This window comes from Peromyscus maniculatus, chromosome 7 (assembly GCF_049852395.1).
Source record: "Peromyscus maniculatus bairdii isolate BWxNUB_F1_BW_parent chromosome 7, HU_Pman_BW_mat_3.1, whole genome shotgun sequence".
NCBI classification, from domain to species: Eukaryota; Metazoa; Chordata; class Mammalia; order Rodentia; family Cricetidae; genus Peromyscus; species Peromyscus maniculatus.
This window is the reverse complement of record NC_134858.1, coordinates 68,247,906-68,271,724: the sequence shown is the minus strand read 5'-3', so window position 1 is coordinate 68,271,724 and position 23,819 is coordinate 68,247,906. Positions and strand designations below refer to the sequence as shown.

At 41.4% G+C, this 23,819-nt stretch overlaps 1 protein-coding gene across 1 annotated transcript in view; it reads right to left on the bottom strand.

Annotated features, from left to right (window-relative positions):
• The window catches only part of Adam10 (ADAM metallopeptidase domain 10), a 109,316-nt gene extending 92,316 nt beyond the window's left edge, over nucleotides 1-17,000 (bottom strand). The window contains exon 1 of the mRNA XM_076576601.1: nucleotides 16,684-17,000. Within this exon, the coding sequence (XP_076432716.1) occupies nucleotides 16,684-16,738 (55 nt within the window). The 5' untranslated portion in view covers nucleotides 16,739-17,000. The remainder of the gene's footprint in view (nucleotides 1-16,683) is intronic.
• Nucleotides 17,001-23,819: the final 6,819 nt, after the last annotated feature.

Here is a 23,819-nt window from a genome sequence, read left to right as displayed (position 1 = left end):
TACTGGGGCAAGCACATTATCTGAGCTGCACCTTCAGCCCTTCTAGAGCCAGAAACTCAACCTAAAAGCAATTAGGAGAAAACTTTCCAAAAGATGTACACTAATGTCAAAACTTCATCAAGTAAAGCATGCCTGCTCAGTTCAGAACCTAAGTCTCCAGGGAGAATTCTAACTTACAGGTGCCTATAGCTAACATAACAGTAGCTTTCTTTATGTGTCTAGAGAGAAAGAAAGGAATTTGCTGCAAAGAAATTTGGAACTCCAAAAGCTAAAAATGTGCCAAACACAGCAAGGTTCAAAAGTACCTCAACAGTCAAATCCATGACAAATAACTGACCTCCTTTTTGGTTCTATTCCTACCCTCCTAATATCTATCCTTTACACAATAGAGTAACGCTCTTCAATAAAAGTGTAAGCATGTTAACCTTCCAGACTCAAACTCTAAACAACAGCTTAGAAAGCTAAGTGTGATCCTTACAAGAGGCTGTATTCCCCACGCCCAACTCCTATCTATTCCCATCTTATCTTCCCCCAGTTTTCTTTCTATGTGCAATATCTCTGTCGGTCACCTTTCTGTCATCCTGAGTTCTCTGAGTACCCTAAGTGTACATTCCCATCACTCACACTCTAATGTTCTACGTTGGTATTCTTTATAGGATCTTGAACATGTACCACCCACCATCATTAGAATACAGAGTCACAAGTTAAACAGGCACTTTGCTCACTCATGGATCCTCAGCATCTGGACAACAGTCAGGTGTAGGCATGGTCATTCAGACCTTTAATCCTAGCATGTGGGAAGCAGAGAAAGGAGGAACTCTGTGAGTGAGAGATCAGCCTGGTCTACATAGTGAGTGTTGGGTTAGCCAGAGATATATAATGAGACTCTACCTCCAAAAAAGGAAAAGATGATCAATAAACACCAATATAAATAATTAATGAATGAATCTATTCAAATGTTCCATGGAAAGGCAAACTATATTTTAGAAATAAGAACCACAAACTAATCAATGGAAAACATATGAACCTATGAACCTAAGTATCAGAATCCCTAACAAGCCTGGCAGTGGAATAAAATTTATTTCTATGAAAACTTCTATATCTATTTGCAAGGTAAGGGAAAGATTATTTTACTGCTGCCATGAATGTGTTTCAGGAAATTTCCATGCAAAATATCCATGCAGCTTTCACAACTATATAAAGTACCTACTTCACTATGCCTCAGTTTTCCCATTGAAAAAGGTATAAGATACCAGTACCTATACCTAAAAGTGACATTATATGGATTAAATGCATGTGTGTATAAAGTGTCTAGAATGGTTTACAGCACACACTACCTAAGGATATAAGTTATTGTTAAAAACTACTGCTGGACATAGTGACAGATACCTATAATCCCAGCATAAAGAAGGCTAAGGGTCGGGAAGATGAGTATAAGAAAATTCTGTTTCAAGACAACAACATATTTATGCTTTTAGGCTACTTTTTGCAGTGAACTAATACATGCTTGAAAACGCTTTCAGGGATTGGAGAGATGCTCAGCAGTTAAGAGCACTAGCTGCTCTTTCAGAGGATCCAGGTTATATTCCAAGCACCTACAATGGCAACTCACAAGTGGCTGTAACTCCAGTTCCATGTGACTGACACTCTTTGGCCTCCATGAGCATCAGACACACAAGAAGTGCACAAACATCCATGCCAGTAAAGCACCTATATACATAAAATAAAATATACTTTGGGATGGGAAGACACAACTTAGTTCTTATAGAAACAATTCTAACTCACCCTACCTCTTTAATTAAAAGAGCACGTAAGCCGGGCGGTGGTGGCGCACGCCTTTAATCCCAGCACTTGGGAGGCAGAGCCAAGCGGATCTCTGTGAGTTCGAGGCCAGCCTGGGCTACCAAGTGAGCTCCAGAAAAGGCGCAAAGTTACGCAGAGAAACCCTGTCTCGAAAAACCAAAAAAAAAAAAAAAAGAGCACGTAAAAGTACTTAATGAACAAAATGAATGAATACACTGGCAAAAATGGCAATCCCATTCTATTTTAAAGTTGATTACATTATGGCTGAAGCACAGCTCTGTGGTAAAGTACTTAGCTAGCATACTGAAGTCTTAGGTTTGATCCTGAGCATCACTTAAAATGTTAAGGGGGTCAATGAAAGAAAAAGGACAAATGTGAATCTCTGGAGGCTTTTTCCCCAATACACACTCTCAGAAATTTGGGAATTCTTACATAATTTGTAAAATGAAGAAATTACTGACTTCATGATTCGTTTATTCATTCAACAAACATACTGGGTACACTTAATAGTGGATGTGCTAGGCTTTATTTTAGGTGCTGAGAATACAAACATTAAAAAGTTACAATAAATAGCTACTGGTCTTGTGGAGCTTTACTCTCAGATGATGAAAAATAAACAAAGCTATAAAAGTTATTAATGGAAGAAAGGTATAGGAAAACGGTGGCTAGAAGCCCAAGGAAGGAGCTGATATTTTTATGTAAGGTAATCTGGATGATTAACATATATAAAAAAAGACTCAATAGAGAACAAACCACAATAATGTGACTGTCCATACCACTACTGAACTAGATACTTCAAAACTATTAAGATTTTATTGCTTTTTTTTAAGTTTCCAAAATAACAGAGAGCTCATAATAGAGCCATATACAGAAATAAGTGTTTCATGCAAAGGACCAGAAAGCACAAAGGCCCTCATACAGGAGCAAATTTAGCTGGAACAGAAATGAACAAGAGATGCAAAGGCACCCATACAGGTTTTTACAAACTTGACTTTTACTTACAATGGTGAATTAATTAATAGGTGTGTTATTGTTTATTCAACTGAGATATTTTTAATTGGGGTAAAATTCACACAATAAAGTCCTGACTTTAGCCACTGGAAATTACACAATCTGTTACTGGCTGGTTATGACCACGCTTTGGATGGTCACTGACTGCTAAGCTGAAGAGAGACTAAGTGGGATGGATGCAGGGAGAAGAGTAGGCACCATACAACAGGACCTGAAGAAAGATGACTCTAAACTGAATCAGAAGGGAAGTAGTAGCGAACTGGTGACTGAAATCAATTACTCAAAAGTACAAGTGCAAAGCTTGCCTGGGCTACAGAGAAAGTAACTACTAAATACCAACAAAGAAATTATGTCTTCTAAAAGCTTGCTTCTATTTTAACATGGGATTTATAGTCCACAATGAAAATCTTCTCCTGCCTTAAACTCCTTAAATATATCAAGCAGATCTGTACAAAATGAACAATCTCCTAAAGACTAGGAGTAAAACCAAAAAGCCCAGAGCTAGAGTATCTTTCATTACTGATGCATTACCATACAGGGACCAATGAACAACAGGGAAGTTAGCAGGAAGAGCTCAGAAGACCCCAACCAGTGTAGCTCAATGGCAGAAAACGTGTCAAACATCTACAGAGCCTGGGGGTTGATGCCCAACAATGGAAAAGAAATAAAAAGAAAAAAGTTGCCAACCCAACTCCTTTTATCTCCAAACACAGAGACTACAACTAAAGGTGTTCCCGTGCAAAGATGTTTCCTGACAATGGCAAAATTAACACACATTTAACCTAGAGTGCCGAGTGAAATGTTCCTTATCTGAGGTCAGTGGAAAGTGACAGTTTCCGGTGAAGGAACATTTCTAGACAACACAAGTTTTTCCATGTGTCATATATCTTTCCACCTGAACTATTACTAATTTCTCTCCATGGTTTAACATCTTGATCAGGCTCATTCTTACCAACATCTTCACCAGGGAGACCACAATGATGTAATAATCTCAGGGCTATTTCACTGCAGCACTGTGTCCACATTAAATCACTCACTCTGCAAGTTGGTTGTCAGGTAGGTTATCTTTCTCTTTTACTTTACTTCACCTACACAAAAAGCATGCCAGCAGCAGTTTGCCTTCTTGCCCTTTGCTGTATATTTCAGAAATCTGACCTTGTACAAAATGTACAATAAAATGCACACAGTGCCTAACACTTTACAGGCCCAGTGGAAATTTTGAACATTCCCACATTTAACACACATACAAAGGATGGTAAGATGGCACTTGCCACTACGCCTGAGGAACTAAGTTTAACCACTGAGCCACACAGGGTGGAAGGAGAGAACGATCTCCTCTATAAGTCATCCTCTGATCTCCACACATCTGCCATGGTAAGCATGCAAGTAAATGAATGAATGTAAAAAATATTTTTAAAAACACCCTCTACCCCAATTACAGAAGTGTACTGTGGAAGACACATTTAAACAGTCTCTCTCAGCCAAAGAGATTCTCTCTGTGCTCAACCTTTGAAAAATGAGTATGCTAGGGCTAGGAAATGTAGTTCAATAGTGGAGCACTTGGCTAGCATGTGTGTGGAGGTCCTGGGTTCAATCAAAGCACTGTGACACTATGAAAATAAGTAAGTAAACCAAGAGTGATAGTGCACATCTATAATCCTAGCTACTAGCCTAGAGATGGTGGGTTAACAGCATCACTTTTGGACCAATAGCAACATTACTTAACAAACATTTTTTCCCTATCTATAATTTTTAAAAAAGTGATTATACAATCTTAAGAATGGGAGCCAGGCTTTGGTGGCATATGCCTTTAATCCCAACACTTGGGAGGCAGAAGCAGGGGGATCTCTATGAGTCTGAGGCCAATCTGGTCTACAGAGTGAGTTCCACCACAGCCAAGGCTAAACAGAGAAAGCCTGTCTCGAAAAACAGAAAAAGAAAGAAGGAAGGAGGGGGGAGGGAGGGGGGAAGGGAAGGAAGGGAGAGAGGGAGAAAAGGAGAGAGAGAGAAAATGTACAAAAATGTTAACATAATATATCTTCCGACTTAATAGAAAACTCAATTACAACACACAAAAAGGTAGATAAAGGACAAACTAAAACTGGCACATCTCTAATGCCTCAAAAGAACTACCTGCAATCAAGTTATTTCCAACACTTTTCACTTACATTAGTTTCAAAATTTGATACTACATTTATTAAGTTACTTCTCACTGTTGTGGCCTGGCAGTCTAGTCCACCAAGGAGAAGAAGATGTGGTGCAGGAAGCTCAGACTGCCTGTCCACAGTGTTAGAGAAGTAGCTTCATTATATAAAGCTAAATGTCTTGATTTTTGTTAAAATTGAATATTCTTGTAGTACATTAGAGAGTATCCCCTCCAATTAATACAGTATGTTATCAGAATTCCAAATGGACAGTAATAAATATTAGGTTTTTTTTAATCTGGAACAATTTGATTGCCAACCTTGAAGGTAGGTAGTCATTTGTATTTACAAATTTTAACTTTATTTTGGTCAAAATGTTTAATTTCCCTGGTGACCTATAAAATCTGATTTTGCCCATACAGTAGTACAAATCTCTTAGTAATCCAAGAGTCTTTATCCTTCATATATAGAGTAAGCTATAGAATAGTAATTCTTAGCCAGGTGTGACATGGATGGACAGTGAGGCAATGGGTATAGAGTTAAAATGAAATCCAAGATAGATGTACAGCAACAATGGAAATGTTGGCTGGAACACCTTGTGTCTGTGTGGGAGAATGATGTATGTGGCTTGAAAACTACAGTCTTTATGTAGATTACCATCTGTACTGGTGGTATTTATTTGATTTGAAGCAGAGAGGAGTTCTGGTGCTCAACCTCCTTTTTGGTGTTTTGGTTTGTTTTCTTTCCTTTACAATTGGCCCAGGACCCCAATCCATTGGATGGCACCAGTCACATTCAGGGTAGTTCTTCCCCCTTCTGCTAAACCTCTATGGAACAACCTCTCAGACACCTCCAGAGTTGTATGTCCCAGGTGATTTCAAATTCAGTCAGGTTGACAACTAAAGTCAACAATGTGATTTCAAGAACATTTTCCAACATAAAAGCAGATTTTCTTTCTTTTCAAACCATCAACTGTACCTCAAGGAACATCCTTGACCAATGCTCTTTATGTTGATATATATATTCACTCTGATGTTGAAATACTACACAGCACTTACAAAACTGTTCTCTTGTATAACAAAAGTAGCCTTCTAGGAACTATGTCCTATATTTCAGCAATATAACAAAGCATTTTAATGCACTTAGAAACAAACCATTTCTACACTATGACTTCAAATCGAAACCAGTATCCATTTCTTCACTAGAAACCAGTCAAATAATCTAGAATCAACTATCTACATCTCATAGTTACAAGTGAAAGTTCAAGATAACAGAGTACATTTATATTAAAAAGCATATTTCAACACATCCATTTTTAAATAAGCTAGACTCTTATAAATAAAATAATAAAGCCTGCTGGATCAGAAGTGAAACTAAGTAACCCTTTCACAAATTACAAACTAAATCAATCACACAGTGTACAGAACATGAATGGTTAAAATCCACTGACTATTCTATTTCTACCATTCACTTAAGAAATAAAGTTTGAAAATTCCAAAATGGAACCATGTATATCATTAGATTTGTATGCTTATATCTGAATTTTTTCATATACTTTCAAATAAATACCATCAGTACAGATGGTAATCTACATAAAGACTGTAGTTTTCAAGCCACATACATCATTCTCCCACACAGACACAAGGTGTTCCAGCCAACATTTCCATTGTTGCTGTACATCTATCTTGGATTTCATTTTAACTCTATACCCATTGCCTCACTGTCCACCCATGTCACACCTGGCTAAGAATTACTATTCTATAGCTTACTCTATATATGAAGGATAAAGACTCTTGGATTACTAAGAGATTTGTACTACTGTATGGGCAAAATCAGATTTTATAGGTCACCAGGGAAATTAAACATTTTGACCAAAATAAAGTTAAAATTTGTAAATACAAATGACTACCTACCTTCAAGGTTGGCAATCAAATTGTTCCAGATTAAAAAAAACCTAATATTTATTACTGTCCATTTGGAATTCTGATAACATACTGTATTAATTGGAGGGGATACTCTCTAATGTACTACAAGAATATTCAATTTTAACAAAAATCAAGACATTTAGCTTTATATAATGAAGCTACTTCTCTAACACTGTGGACAGGCAGCAATTCAAAGGCTGTTTCACCAGAATACAACCTTGCTTAATGAAAAAGGCTATGTAGCATGCACTCAAAAATCTAGTCCATTCACCAAACAATGTTATTAACAATTCTGTGGTTTTTTTAAACTTTCTCAAATATTGTGTGTATGATATGTATGTGTATATGTATATATGGGGTGTGTGTATGATGTAGGTGCACATTAATGTGCCATGGTGAATATTAGAAGACAATTTTTGGGAGTTGGTTACCTCTTTTCACTGTGGTTCCAGAACATAGCTTGTCAGGCTTTTCTTTTCTTTTTTTTTTTTTTTTTAAATAACCTGCTGGGCTATTTCATCAGTCATAATTCTGCAGTTTAAATAAAACATTTATTATAAATCTTGATGTCAGCTACACTTTGTATTAGGTCCTAAAACACATAAACTAAGAATAAAATCACAGGAACAGGTAGATCACTTAGTTGATAAAGTGTTGGCCACACTAACATGAGAAGCCCAAAATACATGTAAAAAGCCTGACGTGGTGGCACACGCTTGTAAGCTTAGTGTTGGGGAGGCAGAGACAAGCAAATCCCTGAGACTCACTGGCTGGACAGCCAGCCTAGCCTACTCAGTAAACCCCAACTCCCAATGAGGTTTTACACACACACACACACACACACACACACACACACACACACACACACACTCACCTATATTCTGTATATGACAGAAAACACTCAACATGTATTTGAGTCTTGCTAATTATTTAATATAACAATCTCTAGTTCTATCCATTTTCCTGAAAATTTGGTTATTCCTTATGGCTGAATCAAACTCCACTGTGTATAAATACATTTTTTGGTTTGTGTTTTGGTTTTCAAGTCAGGATTTCTGTGTAGCCCTGGCTGTCCTGGAACTTGCTCTGTAGCCCAAGCTGGTCTTGAACTCACAAAGATCTGTCTGTTTTCGCCTCCTGAGTGCTGGGATTAAAGGCATGTACCACCTCCCCCTGGCAGTATCACATTTCTTTATCCATGGTCTTCTAGACTGATATACTCTATTATTCCAAAAACTCAATCGAAAGTTCAAGTGTCTGCTTGACTATGTGTCTCTTATCAGCATCAATGTAAGCAAAGACATGGAAAGACCTTTGCTCCACAATAGTATACAACCATTTGCCTAAAATTTAAAAACAATCTTGTTTTCCCCAACTTGTTTCTGAAGTAGAAAGTTCATAGTCCAAACTTGCTTTAATCAAACTACTCCTTAATCAAGAGTACCAAAGACAGTCTAAAATTCTAAAGGCTAATTCTAGCAAGATAAATGCACAACAAAAATGGAGGCTAGAGACAGTTCAGAAATGGATCAGCAGTTAAGAGTACTAGCTGCTCTTACAGAAGACCTGGGTTCAGTTCCCAGCACCCATCAGATGGCTCACAACCATCTTTAACTCTAGTCACAGGAGATTTGATGCCCTATTCTGGCCTTCACAGGCACCAGACACACACATGGTACACACACGTACATGCAGGCAAAACACTCCTACATATAAAATAAAAATAAACCACTTTTTAAAATGTGTTAGTGTATCTTCAAAGCTAATTGCTCCCCTCTATCCCAAATTCATTAGACCCCTATCATCCAACTCTCTAGAACATTCTTCACCAATCACCAGCCATAGAAAATTGAAGAGCATGGGCTGGAGAGATGGCTCAGAGGTTAAGAGCACTGCTTGTTCTACCAAAGGTCCTGAGTTCAGTTCCCAGCAACCACATGGTGGCTCACAACCATCTGTAATGAGATCTGGTGCCCTCTTCTGGCCTGCAGGGATATGTGCAGGCAGAACACTGTATCCATAATAAATAAATAAATAAATAAATAAATAAATAAATAAAAGAAAATTGAAGAGCAGTGCAAACTTTTAAGCAGTCCCAGGAAGAAGCATGGTAGTATCTAGTCCCAGACTGATATTCACCCCCATCTTCTATCTAGAATCAAAACCTCAAGACAATTTCAACTTCAAAGACTAAAATCCTCAATGGTTTACAAAGCCACTCTCCAAGGTAAAAGCTCCTAAGATCTCAATGCAACAGTAAGCCCTCAGTTCATTTTGTTAGCTTAACATTAAACATTTGCCAAGTTTTACCAGTGCTATTCCCGCCTTCACCCCCCCCCCCCCGTGTGTGTGTGTGTGTGTGTGTGTGTGTGTGTGTGTGTGTGTGTGTGTGACATATATGAGAATGTCAGAGGACAACTTATGGGAATTGGTTCATTCCTTCCACCATGTAAGTCCCAGGGATCAAACTCAGGTTGTCAGGTTTAGTGGCAAGTGCCTTTACCTGGCCACCTTGCCAGCCCTCAAAATTTTTAAATCTTTATTTTTACAATAACCAACCTGAAACTAGGCCACACAATTCATCAAGCAGCTAACTTACTCCTAATTGTATCACACCCCAATCACTCAACATAGACACCAACTTTATTCCATAGTATTCTGCCTCCTAGTAATAGCCCAGAATATGAATAATGCAAGTCCAGGTCATTATGGCCCAGTTAGAAAGGGCCTTCCTGCCATTTAAAACTCAAAGATCAGATTGTTTTCCCCAACTTAGTCTTTGAAATGGTAAGTTCACAATTTGCATATAACCAAGGGTACCAGGCAATCTGGAACTAAAGAGATTAATTCCAACATGTTAAATTAACAAAATCAAAAACAATTGTTTTTGTCTCTCAAACCTAATTCCTAAATCATTCTCTTTTACCTCACAAACTTCCCCAGCTAGCTAGGTGACATCTCTACAGCTTCATCAAATTTCACTTCACTTGCAACTACAATACATAACTGGAACTGTATTTTTACATCCTGGCATTTTATCCACTCTGGTAAATTTAGTATTTTTTACTTTTCTTCTCATTCAAACTGCAGCTTCATAACTCCTACCAATTACAGATACCCAACAATTCTTGGTTCTTACTGGAGACCTTGCTCATTAATTAGTTGGAACTGCAGTAGATTCAGGATGAATTCTTTTGGTAGCAAAGGCAGATCACATTATCTGAGGCTGTCCTCATATGTGTTTCTTCAACCTACCTGGATCAGAACTATGCCCACAAGTACTAACTCAAGACCATCTCATTGTTGGAGAATAGGAATCCAACTGATAGAAATTATTGCAGCTTCCCCCTTCTCATTGACATGGCTTCCTTATCCCTAGTATAAAAACTGACAACTGGGGGATGTGGGTGGGGGATGGGGAAAGGGCTCTGTGAATGAGAACACTTGTCAAAACATGAGGACCTGAGTTTAAATCTCCAGCAGACAAACAGAAATCTGGGTGTGGATACTCACACCTCTAATTCCTCTGTTAGTGGGTACACACAGGCAAACCCCAGGAGCTCTCTGACCAGCCAGCCTAGCTAAAAAAGCAAACTTCTGCTTCAGTGAGAGACCCTGTTCCAAGGAATAAGGTGGAACACAATACAGCATGTGGAGTTCTCTGGCCTCTGCAAGGTGCTTACACCAACATAATCACAGGCATGCACCATATAGAGTAAACAAATAAATGGATAAATAACCTTCTTAAAAACACTGACATCTGGATTAGTCAGCATTACCACCACTAGAACAAGCCGACTTTGTTCAAGAGTAGGGGCAGGGGACCCTTACCTGGGCCTACTATAATCCTAGCTACTCACACCATTGAGAAAGATTATGAATTCAAGGTTTGCTTGGTCTCCAGACTGAGTCCAAGACCAGCCTGATCAATTTAATGAGACCTTGTCTCCAAATTAATCATAAAAAACGGCCAGTGAAATGGCTCAGAAACTAAAGCCTAATAACCTGAGCTCAATTCCCAAAACCTACAAGTAGGTGAGAACTTCTAAATGTTGTCCTCTGACCTCATAAGTGACATGTGCATGCAAATAACTATGTGCATGTGTACACACACACACACACACACAGAGTAAATAAATCATTTTTTAAAATTCAAATAATAAAAAGAGTTGGGGATATAATGCTCAGTAGTGGAATGTTTTCCTAGCATGAGCAAAGTTGTCCAATCCTCAATATTGAGAAAAAAAGGGTAAAAAAGAAAAGAAAGAAGAAATGCAACTTTAATACAAATAGAATAACAGAGTTACTCTAGCACAGCCCTAGCAGTAAATAACTAAAACAATATGGAAGCTTCTACCATACAGCTTTTACTGAATTTCCTTTAAGTAGAGCAAACATATTTTCTCAATTTGCAGTTTGTATTACTATAGGGAATATTATAATAAACATTTTAAAGTACATTTAAATTCCTATCAACAATCTAGTAAATTAGTTTAAAGCTACAGTATTCACCATTCAGACCCAGGACATGATTGATCTATCTATGACTAAATGAATGAGCATAATATTTGCTAAGCCTTCCAGGTTATTTATGGTTTTTCTTCCCATTCTAGCCCCCTCACTTTAACTAACACATGTGTACCATATTTCAACTGTTCAGAAACTAAACAAGGCAACCTCAGTGCTAAACTCTACAATAATACCAAGCATACATTAAAAAAGATAAAACTACCAAAGGTCATCTACTTTATCCCATAGAAAAGTCAGAACTTCCACTTTGCATGCAAGTGCTAAGTACATCTATTCAGTTTTCTCATGGGGGGGGGGAGGGGAAGAAGCTAATTTTAGATGATATCCCGGCTAAGACATGGTGGCACACACCTGTAATCCCAACACTCCAGAGGCAAAGGTAGGAGGATGAAGAGCTCCAGGCCAGCCTGGACTATGTGGTGATTCAGGACAGCATAGACTTCATTAGTAAGAGCACATCTATCCTCCACTCCCCCTAAAAATAACACCCTCAAATTTCACAAGGAAACCTAACCAAAAGGTTATATGACCAAAACTATATACAATACTAAAAAGCATAATCAATTACACTAACTTCAAATGAATAATGAACATGCCATTTCAATAGTTTCTGGAAGAAAAAAAAAAAAAACAGAAGCTACAAGAAAGCCCCCTTCCCTATCATTTAAGAAAAGACTGAATTTAGTCTGTTTTAGACAGTAAACACGTAATGCATTTTAGAATGCTATTATCTAGGGGTTGAAGAGATGGCTTAGTGGTTCAGAGTACTGACTGGTCTTTCAGAGAACTCAAGTTTAATTCCCAGCATCAGCATGATGGCTCACACTGTCTGTAATTTCAGTTCTAGAGGAATCTAACACCCTCTTCTGGTCTTGGCAGGCACCAAGCACACATGTGGTATATAAGCATACCTGCAGGCAAAACACTCACACACATAAAATAAATATTTTTTAAAAAGAAAGTTTATTTCAATTAAAATTTTAAAAGCAGAAAAGAATATTGGGGGGGGGCTGTTTGCGTCCTTTTAGTTTTTGAGACAGGGTTGTGTTATGCAGCTCTGGCTGTCCCAGAACTCACTCTGTAGACCAGGCTGGCTTTGAACTCACAGAGATCCACCTGCCTCCACCTCCTGAGTGCTGGGATTAAAAACATGTGCCACCACCACCCCAAAGAAAGAAAGTTTTTATATAGTCTGGCATAATGGAATTCAACTGTCATCCCAACACTGAGTAAACTAAGGCAGGAGACTATAAATTTGAGAACAGTGTGGGCCATATAGTGAGACCCTGTTTCAAGAAGGAAAAGAAAAATCAAATCAAAAGGCAGGTATGAAGGTACAGACAGCAGTGGGTTAGAACTTTAGCCCTTGAGATTTCTCAGTTGAGGTAAGTTTGGCCTGGTGGTACAGACCTAATCCCACCTACTCAGAAGGATCCCCAGCTCAAGGCTAGCCTAGGACTTAGTGAGACACTGTCTAAAACAAAGAAGTGAGGGGGGCGGGGGAGTTAGGGGAGACTGGGTATGTAATTCAGTAGTAGAGTAAGTACTTGCCCAGCCATTTGGGAAGCCCTAGATCCAATTTCCAGTACCTAAAACAAAAGCCCACTAACTTGTGTTTGAATATTTCACCACTTAGCAGACACTAAAAAATTAAGCCTACATTTGTTTAGCTTTCATAAACGTTTAAAGAAGAAACTCCTAAACGGTATTAGATGCATGATGAACATCAAAGAAATGTCCTTTGCACTCCCCAATCCAACCCTTTAGATTAAAGTCCTTAGGAAAAAGAGATCCAATAATACACAGTATACAGAGGTCTGGAGCAAGTTATTAAGAGCACACCAGAAACAAAGGAATGCCTACCATGCCCATTCCCTTCAACCCTGCCAACAGAGGTCTTGTACACAGACACAAGGGACATTGCTAATGTTGGGAATGACTTGAAACTGGCCTTGTTTAGGTGACAGAGTGTGCTGGACTCTCAAACTCTAGTTAAAAAGATAAAAAGCCAAAGTTCCTTAGAGGCAAAGACAAAAAGACCCTATCTTTCTATACTCCTACTTGCTGGCAGAAGTTGGAAAAAAACAGTTCAAGCTTAAGCATTGATACTTTAAATTCTTTGGACTAAGTGTCCAGAAAGTTTGTTTCTGTAGAACATGTATCATACAAAGCAAAGCATTTACACCAGATTTTTAAATTAAAACACACACACACACACACACACACACACACACACACACACACACACACTGAAGTTTATTGCATGGATGACTTCATCAAGACAAACATGACAGGATTAATTTGTTGCTATAACTAATACCTTCTGAGTTCTCGAGCACACAAAATAATTTTTTGTTTGTTTGTTTGATTCTCTATGTAACCCTGGCTGTCCTGGAACTCACTCTGTAGACCAGGCTAGCCTTGAACTCAGGGATTTGCCTGCCTCTCTCTGCCTCCCAAGTGCTGGGATTAAATGTGTGCATCATCATTACCCACAAAATAATTTTTCAAAAGAAGGTAAAGACCTTAACCTTTCCATATTTGTATGCTTAAAAGTAACAGTCAGCCCTGTATAAAGGCCTGCACCTGTAGTCCCAGCTACTACAAAGGAAGGATTATCACTTGGGCCTAGGAGTTACAGTGCAGCAACATAATCTGTCTGCATCTTAAAAATCACAATTACAGAAAAATTCTTTGGTTAATCAGAATAATGCCAATAAATTCCTAACTTATCTCCAAATGACTTTAATATTTTAGTTATTATTATTGTGTGTGGCATACATGTATGAGTGTGAGCATGAGGAAGCATGGCGTGCATGTGGAGGTCAGAGGGCAATCTTCAGGGAGTTGGTTCTCTCCTTCAACCAAAGGACAGGGGCTGGAACTCAGGTAGTCAGGTTTTCAAAGCAAGGGCTACCACCTACTGAGTCATTTTGCTAGGACACAAGTAACTTTTAGAAGCATTTTGTATGTATGTTTTAGTACTTCCATAGAGACATTTCATAAACTAAAAATGCCACAGTATCTTTCTACAAATAAAACTTAGGGCAGGACAACTGCTAATACAGAAGGGGAAACTAGAAAAGTTTGTTTTATGTTTTAAACATTTTATTGCCTCCTTCCGGCTTTCCATCCCTCATATAAGTGGAGTAAGAAAAAATTCACACACAGCAGTGATTAACAAACAGGCTAGATGAAAGCAACCAACTGAGTTTAGTTGCACTTAAACATTCACACCTTAACGCTCTCTGTACTTCTACAGCCTACCCTAACCTTACATTCAACTTTCCCATGCACTAAAGCCAACATCTACTCAGCCTGAACGCACACTAGCTTACAAAGCATCACAAAAACCTACAAACTTAGCTATACTTGGCTCAGAGTAGACAAAAAAACAACATATAGTACAATAAATTACAAATAAATACAGGAGGAGGGTTTTGGGTTTGTTTGTTTGTTTCTTTGTTTGCCTTAAAGTGGGGGGTCTGAACCCAAAGCCTTGCATGGCCTTGCTACCCACATTACAATCTTGCTATCAATACTTCAGTGAAGCTTTGGTGTTTTTATTTTTTAAGTTTATAGCAGAAGCACAGTGAAAACTGGCCTTTGAACCATTACTTAGTGCAGTAAGACACTCCAGAGTTCTGAATAAAAGTCTTCACCCACAATGATTATGCTGTTCATTTACTTTTCCCCCCAAGCATCAGACTACACTGGTTTTAGTTTTCCTTAATAAAAGGCATTTTATATACTACTTATCAAAGTGTCTCCTGTTTGTCTTACTTCTTATTACCTCATAGAGAACAGTGTCTAATTTCTGACCATAATCACAAAAAGTGAAAATACCCAGCCAGGGTTGCAAACCATGTTTCAAAAAGAAATACAAATGTTAAAGAGGCTCTTTACAGACAGTCTGTAACTTGGTTCTTTAAAAAAAAAAAAAAAAAAAGGAGGAGGAAGAAAAAAGAAGAAAAAGGAGAAGAGAAAGAAAAAAAGCATCTACTAGTGGCTATCATGTGAAATGTGTGCCTAACAAATGAATAGTACAAACGACAACAGAAGTCTGAGTACACAAAACCAACTTCAGAGTAAGCAGAACGGACAGACACAGGCCCTGCGGTTGTAAGTCAACGAGACAAAGGGAAGAACACGAACAATACACTACAGAAAACACTAGGATATTCCCTAAATTATCAAATTAGGCTGCAGACAGCCATCCAAAGCACTCCTGCATGTTTTGGTTTTGGTTTTTGTTCTGTTTTCAATTCAACACTTTTAAGCTAAGCTCGATCAGGATACTTGGGCGGCAAGTCAGCTCACCTAAAAAGTAAAGCACTTTCTCCTAAGAACAAAATAAGAACGCCTGTCCTAGGAAACCCTGGGAATGAGAAGTCCCTCCAACTCGACGCATCAAGAAAACGGCCGACTTGAAGCAACGGCGAGCTCCAATTTGCTGGGGGAGGGAGCCCAGTTTTGACAATCCTGACTCCGCGGTGCGTCTGCTCCACCTGAGTTTAAGCAAACTCTGCAAGTTGGGTCGCCCAGGAAGGGTAGGTCTCGCTTCTCTAAGGAACTCAAATCAGACAGACGGAGGGATCGAAGAGCATCCCAAAACGTCCTCCTAAGTCCACTCAAGCCTTTCCCCAGGGCGACAGAGGAGCCACACCGAGACACACACACACACAGACACACACACTCCGGCGCGCTGACTGCAAACACTCCGCGACCCGAGCGCCATGGGGAGGGAAGGCGCCCGAGTGGGACACGCACACCACCGACGCCCGACACCCGGCCCGGATCGGCTCCGGGTCGCCGCGCTCGCTCGCTCGCTCGCTTCCAGAACAATGCACGCGCCGCGCTGCGCTGCCAACCTCGCAAGTTGCTGCGAGTCTGCGCGGTCCAAGGGCTCGGACCCGGGCAGGGCTGAGGTGGCGGAGGAGTGCGCGAGGGCGGCCGGCCTGGGCTCCGCGGCTCCCGGCAAAGCGGCGCGACCAGCTGGGCTGCTTAGGGCCGCCCGGCCGTGGGGGCGGGGAAGGCCTGGCCCGGGGCTCCGCAGCCTGCCCGGGCCGCCGGCGGCGGGAGCGCGGTCGGGGCGCGCGGGGGACAATAGCGCACGGGGAGCGCGGCTCGGGGTCGGCTGAGGCGAGCTGAGGGAGCTGACAGACGCGGAGGAGACCCTGACACGCGCGGCCCGGCTCCGCGACGCTGCGCTCGGCCGGGCCGCCGCTCCGCCGCCGCCGCCGCCGCCGCCGCCCGGGGTCGTGTCTCACCTCCCAGCCCCGCCGCCCAGGAGAGGAGAAGAATTAACACTGTCGGCAACACCATCTTCCGCGGCCGCCGCCTCCTCACGGGTTAACCGCGGTGCATCGATCCTGAGGGAGCCGCGACCGGCGCTGGGTCCCGACGAGCCTCCTCCGGCAGCTGCACCGGCGAAGCGCCTCCCTCTCGCTCCACTTCAGGGGCCCAGCCGCGCGCCCCGCTCCGCCAAAACAGGGCCCTCCCTCCCCCTCGGCCTCTTCCTTCCTCCCTTCCCCGCTTCCCTGCCCTCGCTCTCCGCCTGGTCTCGGCCCCTTCCCTGAGCCGCGGCCCTCCGCCTCCTTCCTCGCCACGTGACGCGCCGGCGCCCAATGCGCTCGCGAGGCCGCGCCCCTGCCTCCCGCCCCGCCCTGCTCCCCCCGGCGCCCCGGGAGAGCGCGCATGCGTGCCGAGACGGGCGCCCCGGCCGCTAGGCCCCGCCGCTACTTCCTGTCCGCGGACGGAGAGCTGGGATTGGCCTTGTAGGGCGGGGCGTCCCGTGGCCCCGCCCACCGCCCCGGGCGGGAGCGCTCTTTTCCTTGTGAAAGTGCTGCCCGGTTCTTCCAGCTGTTATGAACTGTCCCTGGGGCTCGCACCCTAGCCTGGAGCTCTCCGGAGGAACGGCTTTCCGCCTCTCCGCCTCCAGAAAACGAGAGGTTTTCCTTGCTTCTTTATCGGCCTCTCTTGAAGCTCTGCAGCGGCCAAGTAAACAAAAGCAGTCCCAGCAAGCTCTGATTTTAGCCGCGATAGATAGCAGTATTGGGGACCTAACTAGGAAAGACCCAATGGAAAGAATAGATGCCCTAAGGGGTAGTTTTTCCGGAACCCCTAACAAAATTATGTCACATACTAGGCCTTAGCCTTGGTTTAAAAAAAAAAAGATAGATAGATAGATAGATAAAAAGCTAGCGGTCCTTAATCTCCAGCTCAGAAAAATGCCCCTTTGTTAAGTCTGTCCGGTCATATCGCCTTCAAGCCAACTTCTACAAAGCTGGTATTTGGTTTCTCAGTAGCTCACCTTGACTCTTACACTCATATTTCAAGAACTACAATTTCTTGATGACACTAATTATTCTTCATCTATTCGGTATTCTGCTTAGGTTGACTCAGAGAATATAAGAGTTTATATTATCGATAATAAGAGTAAATTGAAATTCTTTTACTTCTGCCCTATGTATTTCCTACAACCTACATCATAAAGTCCAATGTGGTTCTCTAAATAAAACAAAAGCAAAGGCAAATATACTTATCCCTCCCCCCATCTCCCATCCCTATCTATCTATCCCAGGCAATCTCTTGACACATCATTTAGCCAAGGATAAACTTGACCTTCTGATCCTCCTGCCTCCCATCTTCCATCGCTGGGATTATAGACATGCACCATCTCACCATCTTTAAGGAGAATTCATATTTTCTTTAGTTGTTTTGAGAAATGAATTATTGTTTTGTTTCACATTACTAAACTCAATACTACAGTCCAAAGTTCCCACATCATCATGATCATCCCATCCATTCGTTTCTACTGAGGTATATGAAATTAACACAGAATGACTGAATGCTATTATTTCTTTTTCCTTTCTTAAAGGATCCGCTCTTAGGAAAGTTACCTCGAGACATGTTGCTTACCTGCTTACATGTACTTGCTACTTCTCCCTTAGAGAGAAGCTGTCACAAGTGAAGTTTGGTTTTCAAGTTATTAATCCATCTTTGTGACAAATCTGGTGTTAGACAATACTGTTTATAATCAATTCCAGTAATCATAGGCAAAGAGCATTTTCTTTTTAAATTCAAAATAATCACCGAACATCACATCTAAGATGCTGTTTCTTTTCTTTGTAAAACCTGATACCACTACACTCCCATGCCATAACGAATGACAATTTCATGTTACAATTTTGGACCATTACTTTGCTTGAAGTCTTAATTCCATTACTGACATTTTGCAAGTGAAGAGGACAGTGAAAAATGTAGTGGGATAAGGTCTGCATCTATACCATCCACCACAGACCTACTTGAGTTTGACTGCCACCCCTGTCATTTATAAGCTCATTGACTTTGGCCAACTTAGTCAAAACCCTTTGTAACCTCAACATTTCCCTGTAAAATGAAAATTGCCTTTTGTAACTATTTTTGGTGGATTAAATTCAGATTAGTTAACATTGTAAAGCAATTGTAAGTACCTAGCAGATAATAATTGTTATATGTTAAATAAAATACATAAATACTACTTTCCTTTCTCAAACAAATATCTAGTGGAAAGCAGTGATTCTTTAACGGGGGGTGGGGGGGGCGGTTGAAGGGGGGCGGGCATGGCCCAGAATGGGCATGTGGAGGTCAGAGAACAACTTTCTGGAGTCAGCTCTCTCCTTCCATCTTTATCTGGGTTCCAAGTGACTCAGGTCATCACGTTTGTGCAGCTAACCTGCTCCAAGAATTATTGTAGCTGCATTGTTTCTTAATCAATAACAGACAATTTTGATGCTAACACTAACAGATTTTATGTTTGTTTGTTTTGCTTCTTGTTAAGGTCTGGCCCATAAAAAGCATCCTTACGTTATAGCAATGAGACATTTCCTTAGTAAACAAATGGTCATATATGAAATATCAGGCAAATGATATTAAAGAAAAACGCTTGCTGCAGACTTAAGACCAATATTGCTATGTAGCAGAGGATAGCCTTGCATTTCTGATTCTCTTGCCTCTAACTCCTGAGAGCTAGGACTACATGCACATGCAGCCAGGGACCAAGTCTAGGGCTTTGTGCATACTAAGGCAGCACTCCACACCCGAGCTACATCCCCAGCCCAGCAACTTCCTTGCAAATTTTCAGCTCCTACTAAACCACCTGCTGATGTCTCCTTGTCTCTTCCAGAGAACCAAAGCTTCAATTCCCAGCATCCACGGGACTGCTCACAACTGTCTGTAATTCCAGTTTCAGGGCACCAGACGCCCTCTTCTGGGCACCAGGCAGACACATGGTGTACAGACATGCAAGCAAGACTCTCGTACACCTAAAACAAAATAAATGTTTTAACAACAACAAAAAGGGTGGGATCACCTTAGAGTCTCACATTGTCACCCATGGCCAGTCACCAAGTCCTTTTGAGTCCTCCCTTTCTTGCATTTCCCCTCTCTGCTCTTATCCTTCTTGAAACAATGACTTTCTCTCGCTGGGCCAGGTACAGGACAAGCTCATCTCCCTTCTCCAATTCCCCCTGCTTTCACACCTCACTTTAATTCCTAGCAATCTGATGCCACCTCATCATTCCTAGAGCCATCAAACATCTGTCAGTTGTTGATGGCAGTAGACATCTTCATTCCTTATCTTATCGGACCTCTTAGATATTTGACACTTTAAAGGAAAACTCCCTCCTACAATGTTCTGGAAGACATTGTTCCCTCCTCGCTTTCCTCCTGGCTTTGAGCTGTGCTTCCATCTTTGTCTTCCCCAGGCCTTTCCTCCCTCTACCTACCCCTTAAATATCATTGGTCCTCGGGACTTGACCTTTAGGGTTTATTTCCTAACCATTCACTCCCTTGATTACTTCTTATGCCCCTCATGTGACTGGGACTAGACTGCAGACTCCATACAGGCAAAGCCTGGGGCTGCCTTGTTCTGAATTCCACTCCGGTTCTTAGCATGCAGCCAGCCTCTTCTCCTGGACCTCCATCCCAAGCCCCAGCCCTATCTACCTATAGCTTAGGTGCACCATTTTCCTAAGCATGTGCGCTGGCTCAGGTAAAGGAATCAAGGAGGCTGGAGCAATGGCTCAGTGGTTAAGAGCACTGGCTGTTCTTTCAGAGGATCTGAATTCGATTCCTAGCACCCACATGGTGGCTTAAAACAGTCTGCAACTCTAATAGCAGGGGGTCCAGCCCCATCTTCTGGCCTCTGAGGGCACCAGGAATGCATGTGCATGGGCATGCATACAAGTAAAAAACAAAAAAACAAACAACAACAACAAAAAACACCCACACACATAAAATAATAAAAGAATGAAATCTTTTTTAAGGCATCTGGGTCTCAGTTTCCTAATCTTCACAATGGGGAGAATAGTACTGCTTACCACACAAGATTGCTACTAGAGTTCAATAAGTTAACAGGTTAAAGCACCGAGACAAATACATAGCACATAGTAAGCATTATAAGATTCTAGATGATTCTGTTATAATTACAAGTGTAACATTTGCTCACCAGATTTTTCCTGGTGTTATACAGCCACATCATCAATTTTTTCCCCCAGACCTGGGAATTGAACCCAGGGCCTGGTGTGTACAGTTCTACCACTAAGCTACAACCCCAACCCATTCCTTTTCTTCCCTGGAAATGCAGCTCAGTGGGAAAGATTTGTCTGGCATGCACAAGATCCTAAGTCCAACTTAGCATCAGGGGTGGAGGGGCGGGTTAATAAAATACAAGTGACAAGGGCAAAATCAGAGTAACAGGAGCTGACATTAGTAAGGAAATGGAAGGTTACATCACTTAAATAATCCATCCAAAGTCAGAAGCTCATGAGCAGCTGGGCCAACCAACAAAGTTAGACTCGTCTGGAGAACACGCTGGCTTTAATCAGTACAACGTGCTGCTTTTCAACAGCGGCTACTTTCCAAACACACCACTTCCCACTTCAACACCTTTGCACATGTTCTACCCTCCAGGAGTCCTCTCCCATTCAGTCCCCATATTCTACAGAAGGAGGCTCAGAAGGTCCCCTCGGTGATGCATTTCTTAACACACTTTATTGGGGGACGGTTAGGATTGTAGTTTTCATGTAAAAGAGGGACTCGAAAAGAAACACATTAAAATACACTTCTAGAAAATAATAAAATATGCTGATACAATTACTGGCATTTAAGTTATCAATGTCTGGGCTGGGAATGCAGCTCAACAGCAGGGTTGGCAGTGCTTGTCTAGCATGCAGGAGATCTTAGGTTGAATTCCCATTAGTGGGGGTGTAGTTGGGGTTAAGCATCCATTTCCTTTCAAATGAACAGGGGCAGAATTGACTTATGTTGTCCTGGCTGGTTTTTATGTCAACTTGACACAAGCTAGAGTCATTTTGGAAGAGGGAACCCCAATTGAGAAAAATGTTCCCACTGGATTGGTCTATGGGCAAGCCTGTGGTACATTTCTTGATTAATGATTGATGTGGGAGGGTCCAGCTCACTGTGGCCATACCACCCCTGGGCTTGGTGTTCCTGGGTTTTTTTTTAAGAAGATGGACTGAGAAAGTCATGAGAAAAGCGACCCAGTGAGCAGTGTCCCTCCTCTGCATCAGTTCCTGCTTCCAGGTTCTCGCCCTGAATTCATTCAATGATGACCAGTGATGTGGAAGAGAAGGTGAAATAAACCCTCCCCTCCCTAAGCTGCTTGTGGTCATGGTGTTTTATCACAGCAGTAGAAAGCCTAAGACATATGACTAAGGCTTCTCCCCTTTTCTAAGATCCTTATTAACTTCTCTACTAGAAAGAATTTAGTATCTGCCATCTACATACCTCTAATGTAGACTTATCCAATTGTAATGTATTTGCTTATTTAAAATACTTATCCTGGGTTAAGTGGTACTGTACTAACCTGGTATATGCAATGCTCTGGATTTGATCCCTAGACTAATCAAACGTTCTCATATTCATTCATTCTCTCTCTCTCTCTCTCTCTCTCTCTCTCTCTCTCTCTCTCTCTCTCTCTCTCCTTTCTCCTCTGTGGATTAACCCACATCTAGCCAAGCATTTGTAATGCTGAGTTAAAGCCACGCTCTCCCTAATTCTCAATGACAAGTGTGATTCACATATTATAGGAGTTTTAGAAAGAGCCATACAGTGTAGTAAAGATATGTCCAAACATATTAAATTTCAATACTAGTATGGGCTGAATTTGAGTACTTTATTCCAAAATTAGAAATAACACCTTCCTGCCTAAAACTCTAGTAACTTACTCAAAACTTAAAAACCTCCACAGACATCTCTCATCTGTCCGTGGACCTCTCTCTCTTTTCTCTTATTCCTCCCCGTTCCGTTCAACTGGTCTAGTCTTGGTAACTTGAAAAACATCTTCAGAATTTTCTGCCAACAAGCTTCTGCCCGGTTTCCTTTCACCTTGAACAGCTTTAACCAAGCCTCTTCAGTGCAGGGCACAGTCTGATGGCTCAGAAAGCCCGTCACACTCAGAGACATCTTTAGTTTGATTTAAAGTGAAGTCTTAAAACCTCATTATTCATTTGAATCCAACAATTAGGAGCTTTCAAGGTACAGCCATGATTCTCTGCAGACCTAGATTGGTCCACGTTCCTTGTCAGGAACTGAGGAGAGACTGCCCTCTTTGGACTGGGCTTGTCTTAGGTCATTCCGGAGCCCTTTATTCCCCCTAGTAAACTTCCTATGCGACCTTTGCTTTAGAAACTAGACCAGCTTCCGAATAGTCCTTGATTTTGCTTGCGCTTCTCTGGCTCCAGTAATCTCAGTCACATTTTAGTCCAAAACACCTTTTATTTTTAGCCTTCTTCCACAATTAAGCATGTGTTACTTCCTGGAAACTCTCCTATTATTACCTTGACAGCTGACATCAAGAGGCACTAAGGCAGAAGCAAAAGACCAGGAAACCTTACAGAATGGCAATGATCACTGTTGTTCTGAAATTCAATGAACATTTATTCTGTTCATACTATGGGTATTCCCAGATTATCAAATAATAGTCCTGATATGTTTGTTAATGGACACTTTTATACACACAATCTTGTTTATTCTTTGTAACAATGCTGTGACATAGATATACTGTGATCCATTTTACAGATGGGGAAACTGAGACGTACCAAGTGTGGTAGTTAATTTTCATGGTTGACCTGACTTGATTTGGAATCACCTAGGGGATACATGTCTTGGTGCATCTGTGAGGATGTTCCCAGAAAGGTTTAACTGAGGAAGGAAGATCTACTCCAGATGTGGACAGTACCATCCCACAGGCTGGGGTCCAGACTGATGAAATGGGGGAAGGAGGAAGGCCCGTGAGCATGAGCATTCGTCTTCCTCTGTGGTGAGATTGTGTCCCCCAATATATTGTGCACCTTAATAAACTTATCTAAGGTCAGAGAACAGAACAGCTGCTAGATAGACA